Consider the following 18,742-nt stretch of genomic DNA (forward strand, 5'->3'; position numbering starts at 1 on the left):
TTTGAATGACTTTATGGCAATTAAAAGTGTGTGAAAAGTGCCTAAAACTCACCATTGTATCCCTAATTTTTTAAATTACCATCAGACCCCTGGTACCTCCTCCCAAAAAAAGTTCATGGCCCCTCCCGAAAATCGGTCCTAGATCCGCCCTTGAGTGGACTTATGGTTAAATGAAAAAAAAGTGTCTCACTGTTACCCAGTCTCCCCTAATACCTATATATTTTTTCATTAGATCCATAATTTTTAAGGTATTCGTGGGTATTCGCAAAAAATAGTCCGAAAAGGTGACATTTTTCAATAAAAATGGCAAATTTTCAACCACGAATAACTCAAAAAGTATCTATTGATTTTTCAAAAAAAAATATAGAACAGTTTTTGCTTAGAACTAGGTTCTCTAGCCACTTCCATGGTTATTTTGACCAAAAAATTTTCCACCCCCGAGAAGGGGTGGGGGTGCTATGGGAACCACCCAAAAGGACTTTGTTTCTTGAGTTATTTCTATTTCCTACTTACAGTGAAAATATCAAGTAAATTGATGTATAGAGGATGGAATTTGGAAGCAAATACCCTTACTGACTGCACTATTTGTTAATCATGCAGTATTTTGTATGCGTAAATCATTCAAATGCGCTCTTTGCATGATTGGCACACGTGTTTAAAAGTTCATTTCCTACGATTGTAGCACAATAAAGAATATTTATGCATCATAACATATAAAAGAATAGTTTAAATTGTCTTTTTTCAATACCATTGTGTTACAAATCAAAATTATTTTCCTCAATGAACTACAACATGTTCACCACTTCTAAATACTCGAAAGCTTCCACGTCTCTCGGTTGACTAGCCACTACCACTACAGTAGATCACCTATCTCTTTTCCCAAAAATATTCAAGGTTAATTTATTTTTATCTTATCTGAAAATCTCCTAAGATTTTTTTGTTTTTTATATCGGGATTCAGTTTAATTATAATTATAAGTTTAATACATAAATACACAAGAAACCTTTTAAACTAACTACTATCCATCGAGCACCGGTAAAATCAGTCATTAAAATGTTTATCCTCAACATATTTTAGTAAATATTTTCGTGAGTTTAATTTTATCAAAATGTATTAAAAATCTTGCGGGGTTTAGTGAGTGCACTTTGTACGACCCGTTGGAAAATTTTTTCTTAATTTGTGGTTTGTGGTTAACAGATACGCTGAATTCCGATACAGCATTTACATCAAAATGACCGAAAGAATCAAAATCGACGAGCCTTTATGGGATCAAAACACCTTCGTAGGACGTTTCAAGCACTTCTTGTGGGTTACAGACCCCCGAACGTGCATCGAGAGCGAAGAATCTTTGGACAACGCTAAATTGCTGGTGGAGAAATACAGGAAAGGTCTGGAACCTCCGGGAACGACCAAGGAACAAATCATCTATGCGAAGAAGTTGTATGAGAGTGCTTTCCATCCAGACAGTGGTGAATTGCAGAATGTCTTCGGCAGGATGTGTTTCCAGGTACCTGGAGGCATGGCAATCACGGGAGCTATGTTACAGTGGTACAGGTAATTAATAATCATTTATATTTAGAACATTATCCATAAATAGGTTGTTCTTATAAAAGTTATTGTGTAACCAATTTCTAGATTTAGATATGCAAATGCCACTTACTGATCACTTTCTTTTACATAAATTTTTCAAAAATAAACACCATGAACCAATTTTTGTTATAATTTGGTTTAAAATAGCCTTGATTTTGTTTTATTTTTAAATACAAAAGTTTCATTTGTATTGACTGTTTTCAATAATGTGATAAATGACAAATAGTAGATTGTAATTGTCTCAGATTGACAAATATTGCACTTACAGGCTGCTTACTTTTACGTAAGTGTTCAAAAAATGGACTAATAAACATGGGGAACCCATTTTCTCATACAATTTTATTTATTTTTTTATTTATTATTTATTGACGGACCGAAGTCCATTAGTACATGATACAATTATAAAAACAATTCAAAATAAGAACTAGTGCTAGTAGGTACAAAATTGGTAAATACATAATAAACAACAACAAAAAAATAAAATTACTTGCTCTCATTTAACAATTGAGAGCTAGTCCTATAATATTAAGTAAAAAATCTAAATATCTAAAACATTTTGCAATTGACAAATCAGTCTTGAAATTAGAACATTAAGTTAAATATAAATGTAATTGTGTGGAAAACGCAGTAAAGTCGTTCACAAAGAAATCAATATGCAGAGATAATGTATTTGCTAATTTAATAGTTTTACAGAGATAGGAACCTGAACCATACTTTGTATGGTTAATGACCTCGTGGAAGGTGATCACAGAACGGGTGGTTCTTGAAGGTACATGTAGACCAATTTTATTTAAGAGTGAGATACAGAATTTATGACCATGAATTAAGTTATATAAGCAGCAAAGATCTTAATGTTGACGACGACTCTGTAATGATTATTTTGTAGAATAGTCTTGTTTTTTTATGTTTGAATTCAAAAGTTTCATTTTAGTTGAATATTTTTAATGATGTGATGTGATATCCTAAATGACATTATGCCTTAAATGTAAAGATGAAGCTTGATCTTGATATAGAGTGCCTGCTCATATTATTAGACTCAACAAATTCTAGTTTTCTTTATTTCATAATCAACTGTATACACATAAGAGTTGTATTTATTTATTTATTAACAGTTACAACAATTTACAAAAAAACAACACATTACAGTTGAGTCCGGGAATCTTTACCTGTGCGTCATCATTTAAAGCATACGAAATAAGTCGATGATAAGTCGGAAATTGAAATTTACTAAACGCAACAGCAAGTCACTTACTGCCACTTGCTGTTGCATTTAGTAAATTTCAATTTCCGACTTATCATTGACTTATTTCGTATGCTTAAATGATGACGCACAGGTAAAGGTTCCCGGACTCAACTGTAATAATAACAGTAATCAGTTAACAAAAGCATACCTGTGTAACAATAAGGAATGGAAAGCTTGAAAGAACAATACATTAGGAACCTACGCTGAACTCTCTCAATACTTCAGTATGAACCAAAGTGTATGGTGACGAGAGAATTAAACAGCAACTTCAATGTATGCAAGTTATTAAAATAAGATTGTCTTTTAACAAATCCAAGCTGTTTCAGTACTTTAGCAAAGATATATTCTATATGCTCATCACCTTTAATACATAAATATAAAAGAAACCTATTAAAGTAACTACTATTCATCGAACCACTGGTAAAATAGTTAGTAAATTGTTTATCGTCAACATGTGAGTTTATTTTTTCAAAATGTTTTAAAAATCGTGAGGTGTTTTATTGAGTGCACTTTGTACGACCCGTTGGAAGAGTTTTTTTAACTTGAATGAGAAAGGTTATACACTTAATACCAATACATCATTTTCATCAAAATGATTGAAAGAATCAAAATCGATGAGCCTCTTTGAGATCAAAACACATTTCGATACCTAAACTCCAAAACCTCTCAACTGTTTTTGTTCGTTTTTCATCTTTTGGTTTTTTTTTAGGTATCAGAACTCCTGCCACCTTTTTTAATGCCTTCTGCATTAAGTTCAGACCTTAATAAAGCAAAAAAGATATAGATTTTCCACGTCAATTGACTGGTGTATATAGTTTTTTGTCCATAATACAATTGAATCAATTATTGTTGAAAGGGGGTAAGCGCCATTTTCTACTTTTCGAGTTACAGTAAAAAACCCATTTTTTATCCGCAGCATTTGGAGTTGAAAGAAAGCAGGCACTGATGCACTGCATGGATATAGTTAACACCAAATGAGGTGCATATAGAAAGAGAGAAGGGTTTTCTACTATAACTCGAAAAGTTGAAAATGGTGCTTACTCCCTCTCAACAATAATCGATTCAATTGTAGATTTTCAGTTGAGAAGTTTTGGAGTTTTATTACGGTTGAAAATTTAGTAGTAACGTTTGTTGAGTTTTGGTTGTTTATAACCGATTATTTTGTCCTTGGAGGATGTATAATTTGTATGTTTGGATGTATATGCTTTTTGTGTGAGTCAGTGAGAGAAGATTTTTGTTGTAGAGTTTTTTGTTTTGAACGCCTTGTTAGCAAATCAACAACGTTCATTCTTTTCAATAAACATTTTTGAGAAACCACTTGAAGCCTGGTCGGCGATTTGGATTCCCAGTTTTTTTAATTGAAATGGTACTTTTTCAATCCTTTGGTGGGATGTACTGGGAATTCTCTCATTGAGGTATCCGTTGGTGTGCTGGAAATTTGGGGCACGTAAAGATTTGTCTTGGAAAATCCTCTAGAGATTAATTCGATGTTTATTGATGGCCAGGCTGAGAGTCGTGTAATAGACCCTTTTGTATGTTAAAGGGTGTTCCGGTAGTACAAAATTGTATGTATTTATCGATCCTGTTTAAAGAAGTAATAGAAGTACATTTATTTACCAGATTTACATTTATTCAGTATATTGGAAATAATAAATTTGGCAGATTTATTTAGAAGTTCGATATTTGACGTGACATTTTGACAAAATTTAAGGAAGATTGCAGTGTGTTTATCCAGGCAAATGATTTTTTTTATTGAAGGAAATAAGGACGGTAATAGATTTTATTTTATTTTATGGGAGAAAACAAGAAAGAACAAGGTACAATTTAGATTGGGTTAAGGGGTCTAAAAAGGGGACTAAAATACAATGATTTTTATATTTATGTGAAGGAAACAGCTGGTTCTGGTTTATTTTTTTTTTAATTAATTACTTACTTTTGTTCTTATAAACTATTGAAATCAAAATTAATATTTGTATGTAAAAAGGGACTTAAAATTTTGTTGACATTATATTCTCTATAGTTATCTAGTGTTTTATTTGAACTGTCATGTCTCATGCTCATCTAAATCAAACCAACTAATTAAAAATAATAATTCCGACTGAGAAATAGCTGTGGTAGTTTAGGTATCAATTTGTAGGATGTTTTAAACATTTCATATGGGTCACAGTTACTCAAACTTGCATCAAGAGTGAAGAATCATTGGACAGTGTTAAATTATTTGCGTAGTAGTGTACATATTCATTATCTTTGAGTCCAATATGTGTGTACAATTAGTTCAGTTCACAATCTGTGATATATTCTTAGAAATCTTTGAAATATCCTCATGTTGTGCCTACTGTGGAAACCTTCAGGACTTTGTGGAATGTTCCTTAGAATAATAAAAAAGATAAGATAATAAAAAATATTTTAATAAATATTTCTTTATTAAATCTCTTAGGAAATCTTTAACAATTATTTACAAATTCCTTAATAAAATTTATGCAGTATATTAAATAATATATTGATATAACATATAACTGCATTTGTTAAAAAATTTAAAAATAAATCAGCAAAACATTTTTTGGCATCAAAACTGAAAATGTGGATTGTTGTAATATGCAGCTTCTATATGGCGGTGATCCAAATAAATTATTATACTTTTTTCCATTGTATTTGACATAATTTTCAAAATAACAAATATTATTTTGGGACTTATTACTAAATGATGTCACATAATTGTAACAAAACATTGTTTTTTTGGGTTTATAGGATTTTAAATGATTAATTATTTCATCTGAATTTGGAATTTTTGATGACCCTGGGAAGTCTTATATTTTGAAAACCTGAGATTCAAATATTGTTTACAAGCAGACTCTCTTTTACGGTTAAAGTTGCTCAGATGTTTTTGGATTTTGATAGACTCTCTGAAACTCCATTCATAGTAGTGTGTGATGATTTCAGGAAGAAATAATTACAAAGCACTGCCTATAAACCCGCAAAACAATGTTTCACCACAAAATATTGTTTGTGAAAATTTACATTCCTTGAATGGAAAAAATCTTGTTCACTAAAAATAATTTAAGACTTTGTGCCTTGCTATACAGTTCTATAAACAACACTTTATTTTTGTTTAAGAACTCCGTTTGCTGTGGTCTTCTGGCAATGGGTCAACCAGTCCTTCAACGCTCTAGTCAACTACACAAACCGGAATGCCAAATCTCCTACTACCACAACGCAACTAGTAGTTGCATATGCTTCAGCAACTTCATCAGCTATGATCACAGCCTTGGGATGCAAGACATATTGGGGCAAGATGGCTAATCCTTTTATACAGGTATGTTAAGACTGTTTTGAATATTCATTTACTGAGAAACAACCAACTAAAATCTACAAGCTGCAAATTTACTACCAAATGTAAATTGAATATCCGGTTGATCCTCATTTTTTTAGCCTTTTTACCAGAGTTCACCAGAGCTTTATCTTCATTTCTAGCGCCATAACTAGAGACAGGAATATATGAAACAGAAAACAGCAAGTATGTGCATATAATATGCACAAAATTGGCATAAATATGAAAATATGCAAACATTTTTAAAGAATATGCGTAATATATGCAAATATGCAATTCATATAATAATAATCTAAAATGCCTACCTGCTAGCATTTAAAAAGTCATATTTTTATATAAATTAAAACTGCAGTAAAATTGAAATACAGTTGAGTCCGCGAGTCTTTACCCGTGCGTCATTAATACCGGGCGAGATAAAACACATACTTTTTATTTAGCATCATTCTCTTCCACGCATGAAATTAATGGCAAACCAGCTGCCGACTGTTATTAAGTAAAGACACATGTTATTTTTATGAACGATTTAGACTCAGTGCATTGAAAAGAGATAGGTACAAAGAAAGACGATAGGGGATGTCTTCACATATTTTAAGTACAATTTCTGACGTTTTGGTTTGTTTACTTTTGTGGCTGTCAGTTTGTCAAATTTTTTGTTGTTATTTTGTCGAATTTTTGCATTTGGAATTTTTTTTATAGTATACAAACAGTTTTTACAACTAATTTTATATTGGAGTTAGAAATTTTGTAATAAATTTATGTTATTTTACGATAAATTTTGACAACTTACAAAGCTAACCTCATTGTTGACACAGTTGAATGCTTGTGTTTAAGGTTCCGCCAAAGTGAATAAAATAACAAAAAGAAAATATGTTATCGACTTTTTTTTATAAATTGTTTATTTATTTTTTATTAATCAATGATAATAAAATAATTTATTAAGCTACTTCAAATGTAGCTGTAATTATGCACCAACATTTTAAAGCAAAACTTAAATTTGACATTCCATTTATTTGATAACGTCAAATTTTATACTATAACCCGTGATCGGAATAATATCCACGTGCCGTTGCGTTTAGTAAATTTCCGACTTATTTCGTATGCTTTAATAGTCCATTCTTTCACGGTTTTTGCTCTAAATTTTAAAGAACCGCTTGGATTGACATGAAATTTGGCATACGCATAGATAACATGTTGAAGAAAAAAAGTGATATGGTGCCGATGTGTGCTTTTGCCCTGGGGGTGAGTTTCACCCCATCTCGGGGGTGAAAAAATATATGTTCGAGATAAGTCCCGAAATGGATAAACTGACTAATTTTAAGTAACTTTTGTTCTATAGAGCTTTTTCGCTAAGTCAATACTTTTCGAGTTATTTGTGAGTGAATATGTTCATTTTTCAACAAAATAACCACATTTTTAGATGGTTTTTTGCAAATAACTCAAAAAGTAAGTATTTTGTCGAAAAAACCGTTCCTAACAAAAATATAGCCTATAAAAATGTAAAAAAAATGGTGTAAGCGTTAGGTCTCCGGATCTCGTAGAACCAGAGTTATAGCCAATGAAAAATAGATTCATATTTACCAAATTTCAAATAGAATTTTTCGACTGAAATATCCAAAAAAGTAAACACTTTCGGGGGAAAACTCATTATAACTTTTTTAAAGTGTTTAAAAAAGCTTTATTTCTCTTTTTACAAGAAGTTTCTAGCATTAAATTTAAGCAAGTTACGCTCAAAATAAAGTTGGTCCCTTTTGTTTTTGCAAAAAAAAATCGGGAAGACCACCCCCTAATTAGCAACTTAAATGAAATTAATCGTTACCGCTCCACAAATTATTTTACTTATGTTGTGTTTATATGATCTGTAAGTTTCATCGATTCAAAGTGCTTATTTTTGAAAAAATTTGGTTTAAAAGTAAAATTTTTAAAAATTTAAATTTTGAAAGATATGCTTTTTATTTTTATGAAAATAACTTAAAAATTGTTAGAGATACAAAAAATCTCGAAAAACAAAAAAAGTCAGATTTGCTTTTCGGAATATCATGTATTTTTTTTGTTTTTCTGTTAGACAAAAATTGATTAAGATTTGGTGTTTCTAAATTTGCATACATTCGTGATCAGTGACTCGTTCAACCGCTTTTAACTACAGCCCTTTTAATAATAAGGACTTTGAACCGATGAAACTTACAGATTATATAAACAATATATACACGAGTCAAGAAACTTGTGAAGTCGTAACGATTAAGTTCATTTAAGATACTAATTAGGGGGTGATTTTCTCGATTTTTTTACCAAAACCAAAAGGGACTAACTTTATTTTGAGCGTAACTTGTTTAATTTTGATGCTAGAAATTTTTTTTATAAAACAAAAATGAAGCTTTTTTTAAACACTTTAAATAAGTTGTAATGAGTTTTCCCCAAAATGTGCTTCATTTTTGGTTATTTCACGTTAAAGTATTCCATTTGGAATTTGACGAATATGAACCTTTTCTTTCATTAGCTATAACTCTAGTTCTACTAGGTGTAGAGACGAGATATATACACCATTTTTTAAAATTTCTTACAGGCTATATTTTTGCCAAGAATGTTTTTTCGACAAAATTCTTACTATTTGAGTTATTTGCGAAAAACCGTCTAAAAGCGTGGTTATTTTGTTGAAAAAATGAACATATTCACTGCCAAATAACTCTGTGAAAAAACTCTATAGAACAAAAGTTACTTAAAATTAGCCAGTTTATCCATTTCCTGACTTTCTTTGGACGAATATTTTTTTACCCCCAAAAGGGGGTGAAAACCACCCCCAGGGCAAAAGCACACATCGGCACAATATCACTTTTTTTCTTTGACATGTAAGCTATACGTATGCCAAATTTCATGTAAATCCAAGCGGTTCTTTAAAATTTAGAGGTTTTGCAATATTTTACCGTTAAAGAACGGACTATAAATGATGACGCACGGGTAAAGACTCGCGGACTCAACGTACAATTTTGACTTTTATTTGTTTTAATCAATACACAAACAACAGTATCTTAAGAAATACAGTAACCATGACCATACATACTTATAGTAGATAAACAATTTCACAAACTAGTGGTATTGTTATCAAAACAGTTGACAATAATTTGTTTTTCAAAATTTGCAATTAAAATATTATGTCTATCTGTGTAAAAATGTTTATAAACCGAAAAATTTCAACAGGAGTTATTGGTGCGTTTTTAAACTTATTTATGTTGGAAGGCAGCGTTTTAAGATCTGGTACAGGATTTTTCCTTGATGAACTTTCACAAATTTTCCCAAAATAGAGAATCCTGAGTTTTTGTTTAAAACATATTGTAATTTATTTTAATGATTAATCAAATCAACTGTTTAGTATTGTTCTGAAGCTATTACTTTGTGGCATTTATGTAATTTACTATTCTAATTGGGAAATAAGCCACAATTTAACTTGAAAAATGATTATACCTATTGACGTTTCGACTTTCACTTCGGAGGTCGTTATCTAAATACAAAATATTTTGTATTCAGATAACATATGCTCCTTCTTCTTTCTTTTTAGTATTCGTTTTTCTTCTCTTCTCAATTGCCTATACTCTTCCTTTACTTGTCTCGTTCTTCGTACTTGAAGCCTTGTATATGCTTTATTTTTCTTTGCGTTGCTTATGCACATTCCTCATTGTACCATTCCGACCTTATTTTTTTACGCTTTTGTCTGCCAATCACTTCAGTTGCTACCTTTTCCAGTTTGGTTCTACACTGGCTCCAATAGTTGTTCAACAGCTTCAACTATACCACGAATACAGTTTTCTAGCTTAGCTTCCAGACTTTCCTCAAACTTTCTAGCTATCGCAGAGTTTTTAAGGCTTCTACGTTAAACATTTTCTCTTTAAACTCCTCTAACATTCTTTGTATAAGTTTATAATTCTTGTATCTTCTTTAGGTGCCGTGTCTGTATTCAGACATTGGCCGTCATCAAGTTTACAATTTACTGAAACCTCTCTCTATCGGCTGCTGCGCGAAATAATTCTTCTACTGTGGAGCCACACAATTGTCTATTACGCAGCCATGAAAGTTTCTAGGTCATTATGTTATAAGACCTGCCACCTCTTATAACATAATGACCTAGTTACCTTTTGACCCACTTACCACGTGTGGGAGTCATATGTTGCCCTAGGGCCGTATCCTTAGGAATTTTATCCATCCTTTGGATTTTCGATGTATTTATTTATATTAGACTTTTGTCTGTTTTTTGAAAGGCTTTGGCCTTGTATTTTTTGGTTGGCTCACCATGTTCTTGTAACACTGATGATGCTCTTGTTACAGAGCGAAAACGTGTTGTTCATATGTTTGTAGCCCTTTAGGGCTTTTAAACTAATATACCTTTTACCAAGAGGAAAATTTTTTATTATATTTCACTTGTTTAATATAGTTTTTTTAGTTAGATGCATAGTTTTTAAGGTATTCGCAAAAAACCGTTCGAAAGGGTATTCTGTTTCAATGAAAATGGCCAATTTTCAACCACGAATATCTCAAAAAGTATTGAGTTTCCAAAAAAAATTATACAACAGTTTTTGCTTAGAATTAGGTTTGTCTTTGAAATTTTTAAGACCTCTCTGATAATTTGCTTCACTGACTATAAACTTTACTAATGTCTGAAGATATTGTAAATTTTCTTCAAGAACGGTTGTATCGTCAGCGTATCTGGTATTGTTGATTACTTCTCCGCCCAGTCTTACTGTCTCTTGTCTGTCATCCAAAGCCTCCTTAAAGATTTTTTCTGAGTATAGATTACAAAGACTAAGTGACAAAAAACTGTCGTACTCCACATTTGATTAGTAGTTTTTCAGTACGACTATCTCCAATTTGGATAAGGCTACGTAATTGTAATATAAGTATTTCAGCAGTCTTATATCGTAGTGGTGTCAAGTCCTGCTGCCCACAGGCAACTGAAAAGTGTATCATGTTGTACTCGGTCGAATGCCTTCTCGAAGTCGATGAAAACATAATACTTAGTATACATTATACTTGTATAGCAGTGTTTATCATACTTATATTTTACAGAGGTATGTACCCTTTGCTGCAGTGGCAGCTGCCAATTGCGTCAATATTCCTCTCATGAGGCAAAACGAGATCATCTACGGCATCGACTGCTCCGACGAAAACGGCAAAATCGTCGGCCAATCCAAGGTAGCGGCAGCGAAAGGCATCTCGCAAGTAGTCTTCTCTAGGATAGTCATGTGCGCACCTGGCATGTGCATTCTCCCCATTATCATGGAACGAGCAGAGAAGTACAGATTTATGCAGAGGATTACGTTCCTGCACGGACCCATTCAAGTTATGGGCGTTGGTTGTTTGTAAGTACTCGTTTTATTTTTTAAGAAACTAACAGTTTTATTGGTAATTTTTTTAAATAACTTTAGGCTCAGTAATCCGAATCGGAACCGATTCACCCATCTCTATTTAAAAATTGAAATTCACTGATCCGAACCGGAACCGATTCATGCATCTCTATTTAAAAATTAAAATTCACTGATCCGAATCGAAACCGATTCACCCTTAGACAAAAATTGAAGACTTTATACAGCAACAACCCTACAAGTCGACAGAAATATTAGGCGACGTTGTCAGATCAATCAGGTTTCAAAGGTTTTTCGTCTTTTATTTCTTACCTTTTTCACAGTAAAGTTTCCTTCTGCGTAAATTTTACAAACTTTGTGTATAATTTCACGGAATGGTGCACTTAGTGTCCTATTTTTAACGGCACTTGTAATATTCTTGTTTATTAAAAAAATATTAAATGTATTCTAAATAAACAAGTATTCGACGATTTTATATGGCAATGTCGCAAAACCACTTCTTCTTCTTCTTGCAGTACCGTCTCCTATCGGAGGTTGGCTGCCATCACAGCAATCTTAACTTTGTTGGCTGCAGTTTTGAACAACTGTATTGAACTGCACCCATACCACTCCCTTAAATTTCGCAACCAGGAAATCCTCCTACGTCCCACATTTCTCTTTCCCGAGATTTTTCCTTGGATTATGAGTCTTAGCAGAAAGTACTTTTCTCCTCTCATTATGACTTCACATTCCTTCCCCATCTTTAGCAAAACATCTTGATTTGTTACTCTTTCTGTCCATGGTATTTTCCATTCTCATGTAGCACCACATCTCGAATGCCTCAATGTTTTTGATGTTTATCCTTTTCAGTGTCCAATCTTCCATGCCGTACAGCAAAATGGAGAAAACATAGCACCTTAACATTCTCGTTCTTAAGTTTATATTTATGCCCCGGTTGCATAGGAACTTTTTCATTTTGACAAACGATTGTCTCGCTATCTCTATTCGCCTCTTGATTTCTCTTGTCTGGTCATTAGTATCAGTGAACCAAACCCCTAAATATTTGTAGGACGTAACTTTTTCAACTGGCTGATTATGGTTAAATTCACATTGGTGTGTAGTTTCTTTGTTACAATCATGAATTTAGTCTTTTTGATGTTCAGTTTTAGACCATACTTATTGGTATGAGTGTTTATGTTTTCCATCAAATACTGTAAATTTGCTAGGTTATCTGTTACTATTAGGGCCGGTTGTTCGAACGCTAATCAAGAAGTTGATTATAATCAATCATTTATTGTAATCAATTTTCTTGATGGGAATCAAATCGCGACATGAAAAATACATGTAAAACACTAATCAGTTATTGATTGTAGGTAAAACAGTAATTAAAATATAACCGCAGCTCTTAAATTATTAAAAATTGCTTATTATTATTATTGATTTGTAAGTAAAAAAAAGAAATTAACATCAGAAAGAGTTTAATCATGTTTTATTTTAAATTAAAACCAAAATAATAAAATAAATCAGTCAACATAACCTCAAAATGCGACATCTGTCAGAAGTACGCTTAATCAAATATAATTGTAATTAAATATTTGATAATGATCAGTTTTGATTAGCGTTCGAACAACCGGCCCTTAGCGTGTCATCAGCATATCATATATTGTTAATTAACTCTCCGTTAATGTTCATACCAATGTTTTGCTCTAGGAGTGCTTCCTGACATATTGTTTCGCTATATATATATATTGAATAGTAGTGGAGAAAGCACACAACCCTGACGCACACCTCGACGAATCTCAATTTCTTCGGTTAACTCATTATCAACCTTGATTTTTGCTGTTTGTCCCCAGTACAACCTGGATATGATGTTAATGTCGCGACTGTCTATGTTTTTGCTTCTTAGGATTTCATACAGCTTTTGGTGTCTGACTTTATCGAAGGCCTTCTCAAAATCTATGAAACCTACGTAGAGGTCTTGGTAATGGCAAAACCACTAATTTAGTGCAAAATGCATTTTAAATGAATGTTTACTCCTTACACCAATATGTTTAATCCAAGTCCCTCTCCTTGATTTGCTACCTGAGTGAACTTAGCGATTTCAGATGTTTCTGTACACTTGTACTTGTTTTATTTTTAAGAAACTCACACTTTTATTAGTGACATCTTAAAAAAAATAACTTTGAACTCACTGAACCGTTTCGGAACCGATTCACCCATCTCTATTTAAAAAGTATCTGTATTAGTGCCATTTTCAATATTTTACAGCAAATCTTTTGTTTTTAGCTTAACCTTCATGGTACCAGCAGCTTGTGCCCTCTTCCCACAAAAATGGTAAGTATTTGTTTTATTTTATTTCTACAAAAATATTCAAATACTTTTGCTGACATTTAAAATTGTAGTGGGTCTTTTTCATTTCTTCCTGTCCTTGCACTGACCTTTCCAGTGTTTAACATTCATTGTTATTATTTCTACTTCTGGAGGAGAAGAACCAAGGTGACTGCGGCGTCATCTCATCGGAAGGATAGCCAGATAAAAATGGAGATGAGCAGGACACATTAAAAGCCGTATATAAATAGCAAGAGCAAAATTTGTGAAAATGAAACATCTATGTAGAAGATACCTAAGAATGGATCTAAGGATAAGGTTGTTGCGCTGATACGTTTTTATAACTTTGCTCTACGGATCTGAGACCTGGACATTGAGGCAATTGGAGATTAAGATATTGGATGATGATATCTTCTTCTACATCATCCAGCCATCTTCTTCTAGACCTTCCTCTACATCTACACACAGCATATTAGTGTCCAGTTAGTTATTCTTCTCAACACATCTGAGTGTGGGCGTCTCTGTATATGTCATATCCATTCTACGCTAAGAGATTTTATGTATCACGTTATATTATGACTATACAGGGTGTAACAAAAATACAGGTCATAAATTAAACCACATATTCTGGAACCACAAGTAGTTCGAATGAACTTAACTTACCTTAGTACAAATATGCACACAAAAGAAGTTACAGCCCTTTGAAGTTACAAAATGAAATTTTTTTTTTTAATATATCGAAAACCATTAGAGATTTTTTGTTGAAAATGGACATGTGGCATTCTTATGGAAAGAACATGTTAAAGAAAAATTATAGTGAAATTTGTGCACCCCATAAAAATTTTATGGGGGTTTTGTTCCCTTAAACCTCCCCAAACTTTTGTGTCCGTTCCAAATAAATTATTATTGTGGTGCCATTAGTTAAATTCAATATTTTTAAAACTTTTTTGCCTCTTAGTATTTTTTCGATAAGGCAGTTTTTATCGAGTTGCGGCTTTTTTTTAATATGTTTACATAAAAATTTTATGATTGTTTTGTTCCTTTAAACCCCCCAAATGTTTGTGTACGTTCCAATTAAACTATTACTGCGGTACCATTAGTTAAACACAGTGTTTTTAAAACTTTTTTGCCTCTTTGTATTTTTTTGATAAAGCATCTTTTATCGAGATGTGGCTTCTTTTTTAATATAGTTCAAAATATACTTAAAAATGTAAATCATAAATAAATTTTCATATTACATATTACCAAGTCTCCATAATCGTACTTTACCATATACAAATATGTGGTGGATTTGACAAATATTCAAATATCTCGATAAAAACTGACTTTTGGAAAAAGTACTAAGAGACAAAAAAGTTTTTAAAAACTTGTGATTAAGTAATGGCGCTACAATAATAATTAAATTGGAACGTACAAAAAAGTTTGGGGGGGTTTAAAGGAACCAAACCCCCATAACCACCCATTTTTATGGGTGTCCAAATTTCATTATCATTTTTTCTTAAAATACTACTGCCATAACAATACCACATGTCCATTTTAAATAAAAAATCTCTAGTAGTTTTCAATATATTGGAAAAAATCGATTTTCATTTTGTAACTTCAAAGGGCTGTAACTTTTTTTCCGTGCACATTTGTACTAAGGTAAGTTAGGTTCAATCGAACTATTTTTGGTTCCAGAATATGCGATTAAATTTATGACCTGTATTTTTGTTACACCCTGTATTTACCCTTTAATTCTTCTCCAATTTCGGCATTTATTTTCATTCTTCTTTCTCCCTCTCTTGTTACATTGTGGTCCAGTATATTGTTCTCATTATTTTTCTTTCACAGTTCAGTATTTTTCTCTTTCTTGTTAATCGTCGTTATTTCCATATGTAACAGGTCTTATTCAGGTCTTATATGAGTTCATCTGTGTTCTCTTACTTATAGTCCTTGCTTCTCAGCAAATTTCTATTCACTCTATTTGAGTTTTTGTCTTGCAGAATTCTTTTCTCTGTAGTTTAGCGATATAGTGACGTCAGGAGCGTCATTTGAAATTTTGCTGGGGGGGGGGGAAGCATTATACAGTATGTCCCTGTAAGCTGTATCCATATGGAAAACTTTTTTAATGTTAATTTTACGAAAAAAAGTTATTCTTCATAAAAAGCGCATGGTCCAAAACCTAAGATTCAACCATCAAATATCAAGTTTTATTAATATTATACGAGGTATGTCAAAAAGTTTGAATTTCACTCAAGAGTAAAGTAGCTTTATTTTTCACAATATTGAAAATTGATATTATGAATAGTTGTTTGGAATTAAAAACTATATTCTAATATGCAATTACATCCTTCTAATTGAATTTTTTTTTGAAAAATTATGGATAACTCACATTATTTTCAGTTATTTCAATTCTGATAACTCTTTTATTATTAACTTTACGATAAACAGTGATTCTTAATAAAAAGTTCTGCATGGTCTAAAACCTAAAATACAACCATCTTATGTCAAATTTTATCAATTTTATACGAGGTATGTCAAAAAATATGAATTTCGCTCAAGAGTAAAATACCTTTATTGTTCACAATATCGAAAATTGTTATTATGAAAAGTTATTTAGAATTAAAATTTATGTTTCAGTATGTAATTACATTCTTCTAATTGAAATATTCTGAACTATAAAGGTACTTTGCTTTTGATATAAATTTATCTTTTTTGACATACCTCGTATAAAATTGATAAAATTTGATATAAGATGGTTGTATTTTAGGTTTTAGACCATGCAGAACTTTTTATTAAGAATCACTTTTTTTCGTAAAATTAATAATAAAAGAGTTATAAGAATTGAAATAACAGAAATTAAATTATGTTATCCATAATTAAAAAAAAAAATTTCAATTACAAGGATGTAATTGCATATTAGAATAGAGTGTTTAGTTCCAAACACCTTTTCATAATAGCAATTTTCAATATTGTGAAAAATAAAGATACTTTACTCTTGAGTGAAATTCAAACTTTTTGACATACCTCGTATAATATTCAAAAAAATTGATATTTGATGGTTAAATCTTAGGTTTTGGACCATGCAGAGCTTTTTATGAAGAACAACTTTTTTTCGTAAAATTAATAATAAAAAAGTTTTCCATATGGATACAACTTACAGGGACATACTGTATATAAAATACATTATATAATGATGTATGTAGTGATGAAAATTGATGTATTGTTTGTAAATTTCAGTCATTTTCAGGGTCGGGGGAGGGGGGAAGGCAAATCAAATGACGCCCCTGGGTGACGTAAATTTGAACAACATTTCACCCCAAATAATATAAACATCAAGAACCAAGCGGCAGAGTGGTGTGTGCGGACCCTTAGTAGTCAATGATCACACCAAACAATAGTACCTAGAGGGAGTAATTTTCTTAAAATTTCAAAAAAAAGTAAAATCCCTTATAAAAGGTATATAATTTATGAAAATTCCCTAAAAAGGGCTACATGACATAATATGCAGAACGTTTTCGATCTGATTACACATCATCATCAGTGCTAAAGAGGATGCTGATATGCTAAGCCACCAAAATTGAAAATATTTGTGTAAAAACCCTTTAAAATTATACAGTCATGAAAGCATTGACGAGAATAATTGTTATAAGTAACATGGATGTTGTAAATATTACATGATTAGGCCCGGGGCACCAACTAGTTGCCATCGACTGTTCAAAATATGAGGTAGATAGATAGATAGATAGATAATTTTATTAACCCCTTGGTTACATGCACGTATGCATAGGGCAACAAAAATACAATAAACATTACAGTTATAAACAAAAGTAATTTAAGTAACAGATAGTACAAGACAAATAAATAATAAGTTGCCAACAATTATTCTATAAATCATGTCAAATACAAAAATTAAAATTCGCCCCAGACATTGGACATCTTCTAAATAATTAGAGCTAAGCATTCTGTAAATTCACGTACTGAATAAAAGGTATGGCTTATTAAGAATTGCTTTAAGTTTTTTTGAAAAGTTCTTAGTGAATTAAAATTTTTAAAACTAGACGGTAGTGTATTAAAAATTAGGGAGCCTGCATATTCAGGAGATTTTCTAAAATTAGTATGAATATGACAGGGAAGATAATTATCCCAGCATTTCTTGTGTTATATGCGTGTAGGTCATTTGCTGTTTTAAGATCATTTAACTTAGTGAACGTGCGTGATAACAACTTATAGATGTATATTGAAGCAAGCGTAAGGATGTTACTATTTTTAAAATATTGTCGACAACTGTCTCTAAAGCGTAAACCAAATATTGTTCGAATTATTGGTTTTTGTAGGACAAATACTCTCAAACTTTCCGTTGCCTGTCCCCAAACAATAATGTTTTGACTGATTATGGAATACACGTGGTTATAGTATAGTGTAACTAACGCATTTACAGTAACTTCGTCTTTTAACGACAATATCGCGAAATATGCTCTATTCAATTTTAAACAGATATTGTTTACGTGTTCACGAAAATTTAAAGTATTGTCCACAGTCGTGCCAAGAAACTTAGTACTATCAACTGATTTAATAATTACGTTGTCTGTAATCCCGAACGCAGAAGTACTTATTTTTCTTTCGCCATAAGAAAACTGAAAACTACACACTGTCTTATCTATATTTATTTCGGTAGCACCAATTTTTAAATGAAAATATTACATTCTTGACCTTATAATGTGCTAACTTGAAGGATTCCGCTGAGACAAGTATGTACAGGGTTATTCACTATATTTTGACCCCCCCCCCTGTAAACTGCTTTATTTACAGAATTAGAAAAAAATGTACCATACAAAAGTTATTCGATTTTTAAATTATGATTTTTTGACATATATATCGTACTAGTGAATTTTAATTAAATTAATTGACACAAACAGAAGAATGTGAATGTAATTTATTTAATTC

General features: G+C 31.7%; 1 protein-coding gene across 2 annotated transcripts in view; it reads left to right on the plus strand.

Annotated features, from left to right (window-relative positions):
- The first annotated feature begins 906 nt into the window (after positions 1–906).
- The window catches only part of LOC114333447 (sideroflexin-2), a 32,174-nt gene continuing 14,338 nt past the window's right edge, over positions 907–18,742 (plus strand). For both annotated transcript variants that reach the window (XR_007698396.1, XM_028283321.2), the window contains exons 1-4: positions 907–1,554; positions 5,948–6,146; positions 11,214–11,506; positions 13,775–13,822. Coding sequence is in view for 1 of the 2 variants with exons in the window: in XM_028283321.2 (XP_028139122.1) it covers positions 1,232–1,554; positions 5,948–6,146; positions 11,214–11,506; positions 13,775–13,822 (863 nt within the window). In the remaining variant the exon portion in view is untranslated. The remainder of the gene's footprint in view (positions 1,555–5,947; positions 6,147–11,213; positions 11,507–13,774; positions 13,823–18,742) is intronic.

Source organism: Diabrotica virgifera, chromosome 5 (assembly GCF_917563875.1).
Source record: "Diabrotica virgifera virgifera chromosome 5, PGI_DIABVI_V3a".
Taxonomy (NCBI): domain Eukaryota; kingdom Metazoa; phylum Arthropoda; class Insecta; order Coleoptera; family Chrysomelidae; genus Diabrotica; species Diabrotica virgifera.